Source organism: Chenopodium quinoa, unplaced genomic scaffold (assembly GCF_001683475.1).
Source record: "Chenopodium quinoa cultivar QQ74 unplaced genomic scaffold, ASM168347v1, whole genome shotgun sequence".
NCBI classification, from domain to species: domain Eukaryota; kingdom Viridiplantae; phylum Streptophyta; class Magnoliopsida; order Caryophyllales; family Amaranthaceae; genus Chenopodium; species Chenopodium quinoa.
The window spans coordinates 821,933-839,086 of NW_018744137.1; the positions used below are offsets into that span (position 1 = coordinate 821,933).

A 17,154-nucleotide genomic window follows, 5' to 3' on the forward strand; every position below is an offset into this window, starting at 1 on the left:
TTAAGAAACTGGGATTAAAAACCACAGGTCATGTCCATATCTAACCGAATTTAGAGCTCTGTATATATATGGTAGTTTTTACTAATACACTTCCGTCTCTATTTTTATCCCTATTTGACTTTTCACGGACTATAATTTTATCATAGTTGCCTCCTAATTGAAGTTTAATGTAGATTGATAAATGGGTGTTTTTCGAAGTTATAGCTGATGGATCCTTTATTCTTCCCGTTGTCTTGACCAAACTACGTTGTTAAAAGAAGCATGGAGAACAAAAAGATTAATACAAGTATTCAACTCAAGAAATGCAATGTTAGAGAAATAAACAATCATCCATGGGAGCTTTGTTTAAGCTTTAAACTGAAATAAGTTGCAGAAAATTTTATCACATTTGTGCGCGACAATGTTTCTGATCTAAATCTTTACATATCAGCTTGACCGCAATTTGGCCCCTTCCATGAAGAAAAACAGCAAGAAAACAATTTTCATTCTCTTTAGAATTGTGAAACATATATGCAATGCTGTTGATACTCATACAATAACCTCATATGAACATGGTTACCGAAAAAACAGCAACCAAAACCTATAAAGACAACAAAAAGAAAGAGGATGGGGAGTGGAGACACAAAACTGTTACACTATTCTTTGTTCCCTGCGTCTACTAAATTAAATTAGGGGAAAATCGGAAAATTTGTTTCAGGGGAACAAAGTCTTAAGGATGCTACCCATTAGGTTTGTTGTATTTAGTATACAAAAAAATCCTGGTTGTGAAATCTCCGTGAAAAATAAGAATCCAAAGAATTGTACCTCATATACCTGCACAAATTTAAAAAAAAAAATAAAAAAAAAATAAGCAAAATGGTACTAAATCTACTACTTACTACTAAGCCACAAAATCTAGTTTTATGCCTTGATTGGCACAAGAAAAAACTAGAGTTGGGAAAACCCCATTGTGCAACAATATGATATATATAGCAAGGTGTTCCAAAAATTAATAACGTACATGAAAAGTGAAAAAAAAATGGGACTGACCTTTCTACAGCTAGATTCAGAAGCAGAGGATGACAGCATAGCTGAACAGTGGATTTTTCTATCTGCAATAATGCCTTCGGCGGAGAAGAGAAAAAACATACAAAAGCAAGTCTACTGATCACCTTCACTATCAAATCTTTGGGCCAAGAATTCATCAAGGTGCCCCCAATTTGCAACACCTGACTTGCTAGCAATATCAGTAGGAAGTGAGCGTATACACCCTAGAATATGTTGAACGTCCCGATAAAGTCTGCAACACCATTACATATTTTAGAAAAAAGTTTATAAATCAAGGTTACAGGCATAGTGCTACAATGTAACACACAACAGTACCTCGATTTTGCTTGTGGAGTGCTGATCTCCAAGCGGGAAAATGCTTCGGAAATTTGTGAATGAAATATTATGACCACTTGCCTGCAGATGGGATTCACAAAAGAAACATAAGGTTATTTCAATAAAATAATTTAACTTTTCAATACTTATTGATAACAAATGTCAGAAATTAAGATTGAAATTCAAAATTTGAAACTATATGATGGAAAAAAAGGAAAAAGATGCAGCCACACAAATGCAGATTAAGAAGCTGAACAGATTGGCCAACACAATAGGCAAGTACGACAAAAACTAACACAAACATACATAATAGGATGGATAGTATAATATGAAGTAGATTTCTTTTTTCTTTTTCTTTTTTTTAAAACAGTATAATATGAAGTGGATTGACAACACTACTCCCTGGCTATTCCATAACTCAAGGGCTTTAACAAATTTTTTCGGGAGGTTAAAGAGGTGGATTTCAGAATACAAACCTTTATACATAAATAAATGCAGTATCGAATTCATTTTTTTTTAAATTCAACCTACCCCCCAGATCACCATTTATACACCTCTTTACTATGTATTTGATCAAGCTATCTGACATATATATGTATGTTGAGGCATTTTTATCATTAATTATTACTATCTATGGAAATCTCTGCTTTAACAAATTAGATTGGGGGGTGTGTTATTCTCACATCTTAGCTAGGCATACATCTGGATAAATTTAAAATTTTGGGAAAGAAGAGAAGCACAAAAATGCATATAAACATGTGAGATGACAGAAACTACAAACAATTGATCAACATAATTCAAAATCACCTGAAAATCGCTTGAACATCCGCCTCATGAAGCATTCGAGACAAGACACGTTGAAGATAGCCTACCTCCTACAATGTTATGTAAAAAAATTGTTCACATTTGTAAATACTAAAGACGAAATTTTCACAACAAATAGACTCACAAAGCCCAGGCTTTGCAGACAAACACTATGACTTTCAAAATTTCACATTACAAGGATGATCAAGGGGCTCATAATAAATTTTGAACATTTTTTTTTATTTCAATCATGTAGCTCTGAAATAAATGGCCATCAATGCTTCATTTAGTTATTTCACACCTTGAGCCTCAAAATGCAGGCATGTCCTCAATGAAGTTTAGAGAACAGCAGCCACATTCAATAAGCTTAAGCAATACTAGCTACTGTGTACTGTCATACACAGATCTAAAACAGAATCAAAATAGATTGAAACATTTATAGTAGGAGGAATCAGGAATGTAAACAGGACTATAGGAGGGAGAAAAAAAAGGAGATTAATTTGCCAAGGAAAAGAAACATAAAGAAAAGGTGATATCTATTACCTTTGTTAATGATTTTGCAAACTGACTAGGCTGCGTGTCACCATCATCAGGTTTATTCCAACTCTCAACAATATGAGGTAATCCTCGTAAATGAACTAACAACCTCTCCCTCATGATCTGAACCAGCTTTGTATGTATCTCATCCCGATGGACCTTATAATCCTACAAAGGAGAGAGAGAGAGAGATATATGACTACGTTAAAAGCCAAAAACCAAATAACAAGGTCATTTTCAGAAGAAGCTACAAGCTTCAGAAACGCAGATTTATTTATTTGGGGGTTGGGGGGGGGGGGGGGAGGGGTAGGGAGAGAATAGGGAAAACAGCAGGTCCAGGCCCCCAAGAATTCGCAGGGACAAGAGTGTGTGCCTTTGCTTATTGTGGTTTCAAGTTTACTCCTAGAAATTTTATTTTAAGGCCATAAATTGCTAAACATATGCATTACAAATTCCAGATATAGCACACAGACAAGTAGTAAAGTCTTCATTCTTTATGTTGCCTTCTTGCTATGACAATTTTAGATCTCCTCAGCCTTCTTAGACATGGCTGTCAAGAAAGATCTGCATAGAGTTTCAGTGGTCTTCGCAGATATAATTCAACTCCAGAGCAAACATATCCACTGAAATGCACAATTGTATTTCTATTAAAGGGAGACTGCATACTTGACAAGTACAGTGGAGAAATAAATTTTCCCTTTCGTTCTCCTACACTGACCAGTCCTTGAAAATAATATAGCATTCTAAGACATGTTCTGAATTAAACATATACACATATAAAGAATCAAGGATTAAAAACAGACCAATATTTAAACACTTCTATAAGGAAATGAAACCTTGTACTTGACGAATGCAATTGGCAGACACCAAATAAAGCATGATGTCACATAAAATCATATTTAGACTGAGAAATAAGTTGGCTTGTAGGAAATTAAAAAGTATAGAGAAAATGTCTAGCACGACTAAAAAAAGGCTGTCCAGTTTCAACAAAGCAGGAGTTTCTAATAGACAACCATGGATTACAGAGGAGTAGACGAATCCAATGGCTTGTTTAATTCTCATTGGTATAGACAAGGTTGCGTATGCTGGAAGCTCCATAGAGAGAGAGAACCATATCAAAGGCAACGAAACTGTATAGAGTATGAATGGAAATAGATAACAAAGAAAAACAAAAGGGGGTAACAGCATATTAAAATCCATACCTGTGCCACCCGATCGATCTCCGACTTTAACATTGGCTTTCTGGTCTCTGGTACATTGAGAAAAAGAACCTGCTTGATATCTTGAAACACAGAAAGTAACATAGCATTAGAGTTTTTCTGGCTAACAATGATTTCCAAAACATTTCCGGTCAAGATGAGTAATATGCTTGATGCTCAATCATAGGCATTACACGAAATAGATTACGTTTTGCTACTAGCAACTCAACAATATGTAACAAACAATTTCTCATGCATGAAGCACTAAATATTTTTCATCTACCCATTTTTATCTTTTGACAAGAACGAGAAAGTAGATAACTAAAATTAAATCATCTCGGCCACAAGTAACATAAAACCACATTAATGGCCAAACAAGATGTACATTTTCTAATATCCTGTGTCACCATTTTCTAATAATAATGTACATTAATATCATCCAGAAGAATATGTATGCCATCTTTATCTATTCTTTTATCACCCGACTTAATAAAATAAATAAATAAATAATTTTCTTACACTTATAGTTCTTTGCTCAATTTATGTTTCATAACAAGTTCGTTGGGAACAAATTATTGAACTCACGCACCTGGAATAATAGCATATGTAAAACTGATGACTTGACTTGCCAAAGCTAAATGTTTGGAAGTGATCGATTTCAAACCAGACACCTGCAATTTAAACATGGCAATCAAGATTACTGAAACAGTAGGAAAAGCATGCAGATAACTAAGTCAGAGGACAAGAAGCCCAGGCTAATGGTTGACAAACAAACATCCCTCCCCACACCCAATAAGAAAACACAAAAGACATAAGCTTGAAAAATTCAAAAACGAAAGACAGGGAAGGCCCATCAAACGGTCTCAGACCACATACACAGAGTATATTGTAGATTATAAAGCAATTTGTCCAAAAAGAAAAGTTCACATCACAAAGATCATAAGATTCATAACAAGCCAACAAAGAAGTAGCAGAAACGTTAATAGCTGTATATCAGCTATGAAATGTTGATTTACCTGCATAGCACCAGCGCCAAGAACCAGCTGGCAGGTCCTTGTATTAAAGAACTTCAAAATTTCTACAACGCGGTGAACTATTTCTGATGAAAGTGACGGCAAGCTATCATTCATATCAATATACTCTGACAGCATCTTCAGCAATATCAAGCCACTGGAAGCCACAATATAGAAGCCAAGTGAGTATATTATTTCACTTCGTAAATAAAAAAATTTCAAAACAAATACTGATTGTAAATTGTAATTAACTTCCAAAAAAAGAATGGGGCCAACAAAATCCTTTTTTTTCAGCTCCGGGTTATGACTTAAGAAAAGTCAAGGATAAAAGAAGTTGGGTGATGGAAGGACTGAGGATCATCAAAGTTACACATAAAAGAAAGGGAGGCTCCAATCTTGTACTACATAAATCATTATCAGACCAAAGAAAACTCCACAACCAATTGAGCAAAGGCTGTCAGAAGGCTAAAAAACACTACCTACTCCCACAAAGTGATAATGCTAGACATATGATTTCATAAGATCCTGTTTTATCTCTCCAGCCAAATTACAAACAAAATAGCAAATTAAAACAATTTCCACAAAAGATTAAGCTTCTAGCACCAGCCAAAACTAATATAACACTCACACTATAAGACAAAAATATATGCTCAAACAGATTAGCTGAACTACCCCAACCTGTTCTCAATTCTCAACAGCACTAAATAACTTCTGAAAGCAGTTTTTTTTTATTGCAAAAGTAGGAAAATTCCTGTTCTTTCACTTGCAAAACACAATACACATTATGCGTGGATGAAGCAAGAATGTTATCTTAGGTCACCAAATGTACACTGGATCCATCAAGGAAATATAATAAAGGATGACTACATATTTGTGAACTTGAAGCGGATGCTATATTAGTCCAATACATAGTTGGGGTCTATGATTTTTATCAAAAGATAAAGAGCTTGACATTTTACTCTCTTGTGGGGTTTTCACGTGACCTTAGAAATAGGAAGTTGGAGCTTATTATTCTCGATTACATTTCAAGATGAATCCCCCATATATCCAAGAAGCACCCAAGTCCCGACTTTCCTGGCAAATTGCCAATTGCCAACATAACACACGCGATTTTAAACTTCTTTAAACCATAAGCAAATTACCAACATAACACAATCTCAAAAGCCGTTAATATATCCCATCTCTTAAATCCTAGACAATAACCTACTCAAAACATGGGCAGTCGTAAACCTAGACCAGAAAACATGAGGTGGAAAGGCTGCTGCTAAACCACCTCCTCCATTTTAGATCAAACAACTTCTCCAACAATTCACCAAAAAGAGTCTAGCATAGCCAAGCACAAGCTTTCTCAGAATTCAACTTACAGATGACAGAACAACCTACTCTGTACTCTCCCAACTTCCCAAGACAGTCAACCATCATTGATGTCAGAACATAACAGTACAGTAAATTAATAACATTTGCCAGTAAAAAATTCATGAGATATATAACAGCTAAGGTGGCAACGACTAAAATAAAAGGTAGAATAACTAACCAGTTAACCATGTGATAACCAACTCCCCTGTACATTAATGTTTGAGAAGTTGATTTCCCACGGTCCTTTGTATTGCTATTTTTGCTGAGGGCTGAAGTACCAGCATCAGCTTTACTTGCATCATTAGCCTCACCTAAATGCTGAGATTTCTCTTGATTGGACACATCACCAGAAACATTGTTTGAATCAGTTCTCTCTATATGCTGCTCAACATCGGATTCTTTACTACCGTCAACCACAGTTGACACACCATTGCTTGAAATTATTGAACTGCCCTGATCATCACCAAAGTTCTCAGTAATTAAAGAATCTGAACCGTGCATTGAAGCAACAATGGCCTGAAACTCATCAGGAACATCAACTTCTGACCATGTTTCTTGATCCAACACCGCCTTAATTTTTGACACCTGCCTCAGCCAGCAGAGAGATGGGTTCATGATAAATACGATATTTTCTTGCGACTCATATCAAATAAGCGCCAAGGAATACTTACACGAGATTCATGCTGAAAATCAACAAAGGCTTTTGCTTGTGACTGCAATGTACCTCGTATACTATATCCCAACCTTCCACCAATCTGTTCATATAACCAAGATATGGGCTCAAAACCAGAACATGAACACATTTCTGTAACTTAAGAATAGGACAGATACACAATACAAACACATCTTCACCATACCTTTTCTGTAGCATTTATAAAATCTTGGGTGATGCTGTATATACTAAGAAATTCCGGCAAACGCAACTTGGGATGAAGAAGAGCACGAACACCTAAGAGCTTCGCCCACCTTCCATGGGCAGCATCACAAGCTGCAAAGACAGCTTCAGCATTTTCTCGCAGCACATCAGCTCTGTCCAAAACTAGGGTTTAATCACTACACCTTTTGAAACAGAGACATGCTATCACATATCATTTTTATGCCCAAACACTGTAAAATGCAGTGGCGGAGCCACTATAGGAACATGGGGGGACAGCTGTCCCCCCATATTTAAAAAAAAAAATTAAAAAAATTATTTTTGTAAGCATAAAAGGCTTCAGTAAATAACAATATATATATTATATGTGCAACTTGTACCATAAAGGTTGAATATGGTCTGGTGGTTGTTGGGCTTAGAATAGGGCTTGTTTCTTCCTTCATTTCTAGGATCGAGTCTTCACAAATACATATTTTTATTTAATTTTAATTCCTTTTTCCTCTTTTGAGATTTTTTTATTTCATTTTATAGTTTATACAAAGTGCTCCCATTTAACTTCTTTTTCTTGATTTTGGATTTTTCCCTTTTATTTACTTGTATTTGGATTTCGTTATATAGTGTATAATATATACTTCGTATATTTAAAGTACAGTATTATAAATCTTTAAACCTCTAACTACTCTCATTTAGCTATTTAATCAAGTACCGGCGTACTGCCTTGTTGATAATGATTACTAATGTGTTATTCGACTATATATGATCTTTTGATGAATACATATTTCCGTAATTTTTTCATCTCTTTAATTATGTGCGCTTAAATTCTATTTTATTATTTTTTTTAATTATTTTTACTTTATAGATTACATTGTAATAATTTCAATAGTCAAACAAAGTTGTGTTTATTTTTTTCGAATATAACCCAAATCTCTTTATATCTATTATCAATTTATTTAAATGCTTGTTATTGATTAATCATATTTATTACATAACTTAAAATTGGAGTTTACCAACAAAAAATTATTTTTTTGGTTGATAATTTTCTTAATATATATGCAATGAATCTTTTGACCACTCCTCTTTTGTCATATAAGAATATTTGTCATATTTCATATGCGATTTTAATTACATATTAAGCAATTATGTTATCAAAAAATTTTGTCGATTTATTAAACATTTGAAATTTGTCCCCCCGGATTACAAATCCGGGCTCCGCCACTGGTAAAATGTAAGCCATGCTCAACCACTACTAAGACAAAGCTAGTCCAAAAGAAACAAATTGCAGTGATGATTACCAAAAAGAGTATTTTTTCTTTCTACTTAAGAGGGAGGTTTGACAAAATTTGGGAAACTCCAGAAGAACATGGCCTTAACCCTAGGCGGTTAAAAACAATCAAAAGGACAGTTCCCTAAAGAAATGCACTTTATCTTCCTTCTACTAACATGGCAAAAAAACCTGCTCTGCAGAACAGTCAACAAAAACACTAACAGTAATGATAACAAAAAATAACAGAAACAATAACAACAATTTCTGAATAGACTATCATAATGTGAAACGATATAATACAACTAAAAGGATAGCTAGTGGCACTGTGGCAGACACTTCAGGACATTGGCAATCTCACAGTGAAATAAAAAAAAGAAAGAAGATTAAATATTAGCATAAGTAATAGTAATAAGAAATTTACTATTAAGAACAAAGTTTGCCCAAACCACCACCACTCAATGAACTGTTAAGTTCACATGTCCTGAACGATCACAACAAGCAAAATGATAGGTATATGAAAAAAGGTCAAATACAATTCAACAGAAAAATCATCTTCCAGGGATCATGTTCCCATTGCTTAGAGCGGACCATAAATTACCTAATATTCTCACGTCTTATTCTTGGAAAATTCAAATTTCATCTTTCAATATTAATTAATCATTCATGACTTGCTACCTCCATCAATTTTCCTTCAGTTAAAGCATCCTCATTTCTACCACAATTAATTGTACACTTGCTAATAAGGCCAACATTTTGCACAACTGAGAAACTTAATCTCACATCTACTCAAAAGAATTTTCCTTGAGTTGGGATTTTCTTTTCGCACTAAATTGCTCTTATATTTCATCCATTCAGCATTGATACAATGCAACATTTTCCTCCACTTCTACATTACCTTGAATTATGGAGCCAAGATATATGAAACAATCTTTCTTTGACATAACACACTTCCCAATCCTACTTTCTATATCCCATATCCCATATCCCATAACTTTGTGCCAGTCCTACCTAACTGAAACTTTTCACTGCAAAGTATCACCCCAGAATTAAACCTTGTCTTGTCTCCTTCACTCATATATTGCCCACAAGAACAATGTTAGCTGCAAATTACATAAGTAGTAAGTACTGACTTTCATACCAGAGTTACCAAACCACTTTACAGACAGTACAAACTATCCCCTAGAATGTGGTAAGAATGTATTTGGAAAACAGACATTTAAAAGAAGATAATGCTTGTTATATGTATATAACAACTGAAAGTAATGTACAGAATTATTTTATTATTCAACACCTACAACAATGATCAATATATATGATGCCAAAAATAAAGATAAGGAACAATGCATCTTAAAAGAAAGGTGAAGCAGCTGACCTGAAATTTTTGGATACATTAGATGTACTTGTCAGTTCAGTAGCCTTCCCTTGTAATGAAGGAGCCTTGGTAGCATTTCTTTGAGAAGAATATGCAATTGCGTGATTAACTTGATTTTGATTATCATTATCATCTTGCGCAGCTTCGGAAGCTGCAGCACCATGTGCAATAGCAGCAGCAACGGACTCGGATGCATAATGACCATCCAGATTAGACATGATCCACTCAATGGACTTTTTAACTTCAGCTGCCCGAACTAGATGTGCCTATATTTACTAAACAGAATAAGTCACGTCATACTTAACAGAGAAAACAAGCAAACTAATTTATAAAGCCATGTAAACATTCATAGAAGTGGTTGAGATGTTGAGGTAACCAGTGCACTCGTTAGAGCCTGAACTAGCTCACTTTAAAGTTGCTAATTTTTGTTAAATGAATGACCTAAACTCACTCAAGTCTGCAAGCAGGTCAATTACCCCTTAAGTATACGCATGTTCATTATCAAATAAGATACTGGTCAAAGCTCATCATTTGCCCAATTTATATAATCCGAATATTATACAGGTAATACAAACCATATGCTTAGTAACAGCACGTGTCCAAAAAGATAAAGTTAAGGCTTCATCAGAACAAGATAAGCTCTCTAGTCTCTAATATCCTAACTCCTCTCTTTTCCTGTCGAGCTGTCAACAAACAAATAGCTCTGCATCAACCTCCACATTTCACTAATCCACTTAGTCTTTAGCCCTTCTTTTCTTTGCAACTGAAACCTCTTTCGTTGGGCCCAATAGAACCTAGAAGACCCAGATAAATATTCACTCAACTGCCTTTTGAAGAATACCCAAGGGTAGAAAAGTAGAAGATCCTTCAAGTTTCTGCTTTAAGAAGTGAATAGTGCACCAAGCTTGAACAAGAGCAATCACTATCATAAGTATGCATAATGTAATCATAGGTCCTCGAATCCTTGCATCTATGAGGTATTCCCTCAGTTAGCTCTTTAACTGATTTGCAAAGATAGCTACTGATATGGCTTTCCTCTCCTCATAAAATTAAAGAAGAAAGGGAAAGGGTTTTAGGTTTGTAATAAGGTGATTCAAAGCTGTTCTATCACTAAACATTCTCTGTATTTCATAGTCATGACAAGGGTATATATAGGTTAGTCTTACTATTTTGACAATTTGTCAAACAATATGTTTAAATCATTCCTCAATATGCCCAAAATTCAACTTCAGTAATGAAATTGAAATTAACTAGTTGCTATGTGAGATCTAGTTGTACTAGGGATCATGCACCAGACTGAATTCTATGATATGCATTTTGCTCAAAAATGTTTTTGCCACCTTTACAAAGAGTAAATCTTTTACTTAAAAGCTAGCCTTAAGCCTCTAACCAACTTTACCTAAAACTTATCAAAAAATAAATAAATAAATAAATAAAATTACAACATAAATGATCTACTGATGAGTATTGCTTGAGCATACATTACCAGGACAATCTTGAAAACAGCAGCTAATAGCTCAACAAAGCTTTCAGATGACAGGCTCCTTAACCTGCTTGCAAGAGACGAGCCTCCACCTAAATCATACACCAAGTGTCAATAGGTTATTTTCCCTTAATTTGATCTGACTGAATAACTAACAGAAATGACAAAGAAAACAAAATGTTTCTCAGGTGTTTTTAGGATAAAGGGGTGAGTTTGGAGAGTATCTCACAATCTGCATCACCAGTCTTCTCTCCAGCCGAGAAATCTGACTCTTGAGAACGAGCAATCAGAACTGGTAGCAGCTCTGCCACAGCATTTTTAATAGCTGTCTTCATATCAGCAGTAAGTGTATCACGATACATTCTCAGAACAGATGGTAGTTTTGCCTGACAAGTGACATATAGACCCATATGACATGTTAGTTCAGCAAATGAAATAACCCATTCACATATTACTATTTATTACTAAGCATTGAATAGTCAAGACACTGGAGTCTTAATTATATCTTTTACAAACAACACTGAGTACTGCACAAGTAGCCAAAATTTTCAAAGGCTTAGGCTTTCCCTTGCACAGACGGTCTGCAATAATCAGAAAACAAGCATAACATTTTTAGTCATCAGTAACAACAGATCTTTGAATTTATCCTTCTCCTATTTGACTAGGTAGGAAAAAGAGACAGAAGTTTAAAACTTTAAACTTCATTCAGGAGCAATAGAAATCTCCTTTACATGTCGTCAATTTAAAACAGGTCAATCAACTTTCCATTCTTCTTTTTTCTAGTTGATTTTGTAGCAAAAGAGAGACAAAAGATGAAGAACTTCATTCAGCAACAATACGGATTTCTCATAGCATAAAATTGCCAGGATATTCAAAAATCATCATGCAATTTAAGTGGAAATACTAAACAGTACATCGACATTATTATATTACATTATTTCAATTTGGCAATACGGGATACAATACACAACGACCACTGCCATAATCTATTATCTATAAATCAAAGAATAGTAAATCCTCAATTTCATTATAAAGGGAAAATTCGACACAGACAGAAAACATCACAAATTAATGTAAAGTGAAAAAGTTCTCTTGATAATGCAAAATAACTGATCCACTTCGACCCACTTACTATCAGTAAGAAACTATCTACTGTTGATTAGCAAATTAACAATGACTTTCAAATTTAGCATCCTAGCTTAAGCAAAGTAATCACCAACACAATTTTACATTTCTCTAAAGGCCAACAGATTTATTAAAAAGGAAAAATAGAGCTAGGCAGCATACAAATAAAAATCAATTTTAAAAGGAAAAAGCTTCTCACCGTTCTAAGCAGTCCAATCACAATAGGTAAAACAAGATCTCGGAAATTAGAAGTTTCTTCTTCATCTAGCTTAACCTGCAAAGAGGGAGACTCGAATCAGGTTTCCAGCTACATGCTAGTCAGCCATGAAAACCCTATTCCACTGACCCTCATACCAATTTTAAGGACCAGCAGCAATTAAAGTAAAAATGAGGAAGATTACAAAGATAAAATTACCAAAAGATAATAAGGATAGCCACAAATAAGTTAATGGCAGGGTCTAGGATATCAACATGTTACTAGTCAAGGCTAGTAATGAGTTGGTTTCCAAAAAGACTCACCCACAAAAGACACAAGTCATCCACAAATCTAAATCCCTCAAAATTAACAATAAGGGTAAGGAAGGAAGAAACCAGAAGACCAATGTCATACTCACATCATCAAGCCTTCCATTACTGGGTACAGAAGCTCTTTCTTTTGCTGTTGATACAATTATAGCATCTAAATCCCCGGCATCATGCAAAGATGCACGCATGAATTCTGCTGAAAGAATGCTACAAGAATGAATTCAATGAGTTAAAGATAGACCACAGCTAGCAGCCATGACATAATTATCAATTGGAACAACTATATATACTCCAACTTAAAATTGCATAGTTTGTTGCAAAAATAATAGTTGAACAAAAAGGTTTAACAAAGATTGTATATAGGATCCTATCCCATAATAGTTCAAGAACATCAAGCTAAATTGCTAATCCATCATAATCTCCAAAAGTTAACAATAGAAATGATTATCTCCATAGACCAACAAAGGCTTGAATCCACTTGAAAATGTACTTAGAATTATATATTATTTTTAAGAAATCTATGCAACATTAGATGAAGCTTAATTTCCAAGATATATACTGGTACCATGTTGAGTAGACCAACCTGTATATGGAGTCCATTGATGCAGCAACATGGTCCCGCAAATGACGAAAGCAATGTAAACCTGTCAACTCATCCCCATCCTAGCAACAAAGATATATGATCAGAAACTAAAATATTACACAAGTACTCCACTTTGTTTGCTATATCAAAGATAAAACTCATTAAACGTAAAATTTTCACAGCAACAAAACAATTCAAAAGTGGAGCAAGAAGCAAACAGATTTGCAAATGCCACCCTCCAGCAGAAAATAGGACTGTAAGGGACTAGAAGGCTAACCTCCTACCCATATTAACTTCTTTGAGCTTTATATATTAGATTGTCTCAATCCCTTTTCTGCTGATGATCAGTGTTTGAGCAAATTTTAATATTATAAAGAAGAATTTAGGTTTAGGTTGGCCCAGATATCTAGTCTGATACATTCAATCAACTACCCAATGTATGATCAACATTTATGATCATTAAAAGTACAACCTCGGAAAAAAATGAAGAAGGTAAACTGGGAAGAAATTCAGATGATGTACACAAAAAAATGGCAGATTAACCAGCACATAGGATTTGCTTATACCAGTAATTGCCGCAAATCATCAGCAACGTCCAATGCTCCAGCACAATCGGCAGATGCAACAAGCTGAACAAACATAAAATATATGGTTATTTACAGATGCAAAAGAATGCAGATATACTGAAGTTGAATATTGAACACCAGCAACAACAATATCAATCATAACAGTGTTTTGTACGAATTAATTAGGGACAGTATTAAAAACCACAAACCCGGGTATTAACAAAGGATATTAAGTGGATATAAAGCACTCTGTTCATTTTGACCAATAATACAATAACACCAACAAAATTGACGGCTCCCACAACCTCAACAAGGAACTCCCATCCAACAGAACAGTGGGACTGATGCATAATGCAAAAAGTGTTTCTCTGGATATGATGAAGAACAGAAACAGTTCTTAATACCTAAACTTGGGTCACACATTATAAATCTTGTGGAATCAGAGCTATTACACATTAAGAATGCACAAAGCTCCCCAAACTACCTCCCTGCTTTTACCTCAAGCACATCTATAGAGGATTATCAAAGAAATAGCTAATAGAAAGGTGGAATACTTAGCTAGTGAAAATACTTAGCTAGTGAAATACATATCAGATCATTTTTTTTTTTCAGGTTCCTTTGTTCCTCCGTCAATTTTCCTTAGAACATAATAATGTCTGAGCTAGAGTGCACTTCCTTACAAATAACATAGCTTGAGGGCATGATCTTTTTGCCTTTTTCTGCCCCACCTCCAATTCACAGCCAAATTCTTACTCAGTTGTTTTTACAGTCCAGCTTCCACTCAACCGAACGGTTATGATGGGCAAAAGAGTTCCTTTGCAGGTGGAGATGGATGTAGCGTAACCATTCTAATCTATATGGATTAACCCTTGGTTCACCTGGCACCCTCTTCCCGAAATAAGAAATGGAAATAACTTTGTTACTTAGACCCTTCAATCCTTCATACCACCCTATGTACTCGTACCTAATCCTTGACACTCCAGCATAAGTATGGAGGCTCCACACTTCATTTTGTACCAAAACATTGTAAAAAAAAAATAAAAAAAAAATAATAATAATAAAGCCTTAGACACATAGTAATGTCCAAAACCTTACTGAAAGCACGATAACAACCGCCCAGAAGAACTTAAAGGAGTAATAACTATATTTTCAACCAAAGAAAGTCAAAACAGAAGATCTATTATATTGCACTCATTGTCAGAAGTCACTGGGGGTCATAACCCATGTCCAGAAGCAACACTGCAAGAGTAGACTACTCATAACTTCCGAGATCCCAAAATCACCAACTACAATGTCATAAAGCCACCTATACGTTGTTACTAAAGTTGCAAAAGGCTACTGTACCAAAATAAAGTGCAACCACAACTAAGGCTGATATTGATTGTAACTTTCCCAGTTTCCAGCAATACAATCTGTATCATCCTATAATCACTACACACTGTGAAAATCCCACATTAATAATATCATCACCCTAGAAATATTTCACCAAAGTTATGCGTACAGCAGCATTGTATTCGTATAAATTGCACAATCTGTATCATCCTATACTACTCAAGACCATTCAAAGAATGTACAAAAATATCAAATTCTATACATTGCAACTCATATAACAGAGAAATTGTGCCCCCTAATCAAATTTCAAGCGAAGCCAATCAAATGTTAAGATAAGCAAATACACATAAAGAATAACATGTAGCTATACAAATCAGCAAAGAAGTTACCAGCTTAAGAGCACCAAGAGCTTGATCAACATATAATATAAGCCTAAGTTTCTGCTGAAGCTCTAACAAGTTACCCCTCATTGAACTAAACTCTTGAATCTCCCTGGCCGACCCAACAACATCAGCATCTAGCAACCTGATGGTCTCCTTCAATTCCCTAATCCTCTTACACCCTTCAACAATCTTCACATTCAAATCCCCCAGCTGCTGCTGAGCCTCAAAGAACGAATTCGACCGCAACGAGATCTCCTTCACCAAATGCATCTCCACCACATCCAGATACTGGGACAATCTCTCCTGCAGCACTAAATTCTCATTCATCGTCGAAAACGGGCAAGCAGCCCGAAAAGTCCCCCCATCCTCAAGCTCAAAATCCTCCTTAAAGTACAATGCAGGCACTTCCCTCAAACAAGCAACTAACGCTTCTCCCTGCCCTCCAATATTCTCAACAATATCAACATTCTCCTTACTACTATGATTACGAATATCCTCGAATCGAGCATAATGCTCCGAGATCGAATTCAAATACGGTTGAAAATCAGATTTATTAGCATCTAACCCAGGTTTCGAAGTATTAATTGGGGCAAATTCAGGCAAAATCACCGATGTCGGCGATGACCACCATCCAAGCCAAGAAGAAGCATCACTAGAGTGAGGATTATTAAGAATTGAAGACAAATTATGCTCAAAAATCGCCTTACTTGAAAGAGAAGAATTCGAGCTTGTTCTTGAGATACTATTCTCCCTTGATGGTGAAGATGATGATGATGAAGTACTCGCTGTTGCTGCTTCGAGATTAAACCTTCCCGAAACAGAAGGTCGCGACTCCATTATCGATCAATCGATCGGAAAACTCAGCGTCTTATACTGTGATTTCGATCGAATTGCATAAACCCTAGAAAATCGACAGCATTGATTGCGGAATTCAGAGGTGTTAGAACTGTGGATCTTTGCGATTGAATTGGGGAAATGGTGGAGATTGTTGTTTGATTGAATTGAAGAAGTTTGAAGGTGGATGAAAATGGAGGAGAGAGAAAATGGTGTTTGAGTTTCTCTCTCTAAGTTGAAGGTACAACAATGGCGATTTAGATCTGAGAAGTAAAAGAGGGATTACTACTGGAAATCTGCTACAGTGAGAATGAGAGATGTCCGAATTTTTACTTTGTTTTTTTTTTTTTTTTTGAGGGGGTTACAAGAAAAGTAAGGTGACTAGAAAAGTCGAAAGGATGATGAATGGAGGATGCTCATTGTGTTGGGGGTTAAGGGTTAATCTGATCGTTAATTTGTTCACTCGAGAGCATCAAAAGGGTTAGAATGTGTTCGGTAAATTAATTATTGTATGAAGTAAAAAAAATGATACAGAGTAGTTG

The 17,154-nt window shown here is 35.2% G+C and overlaps 1 protein-coding gene across 1 annotated transcript; it reads right to left on the bottom strand.

The window, feature by feature from the left end:
• Window positions 1–455: 455 nt before the first annotated feature.
• LOC110692976 (vacuolar protein sorting-associated protein 54, chloroplastic-like) lies at window positions 456–17,003 on the bottom strand. Its single transcript, XM_021870066.1, has 19 exons — window positions 15,785–17,003; window positions 14,064–14,126; window positions 13,498–13,577; window positions 13,004–13,121; window positions 12,589–12,663; window positions 11,494–11,650; window positions 11,268–11,356; window positions 9,782–10,047; window positions 7,129–7,300; window positions 6,943–7,026; window positions 6,450–6,856; window positions 4,919–5,072; window positions 4,492–4,573; window positions 3,906–3,985; window positions 2,710–2,871; window positions 2,170–2,237; window positions 1,363–1,443; window positions 1,030–1,279; window positions 456–813 (listed from the first exon to the last, which is right to left on the bottom strand). Exons 1-18 carry the CDS (start codon window positions 16,613–16,615, stop codon window positions 1,141–1,143), a joined length of 3,108 nt encoding a protein of 1,035 aa, XP_021725758.1. The 5' UTR covers window positions 16,616–17,003; the 3' UTR covers window positions 456–813; window positions 1,030–1,140.
• Between the last annotated feature and the right edge of the window lie 151 nt (window positions 17,004–17,154).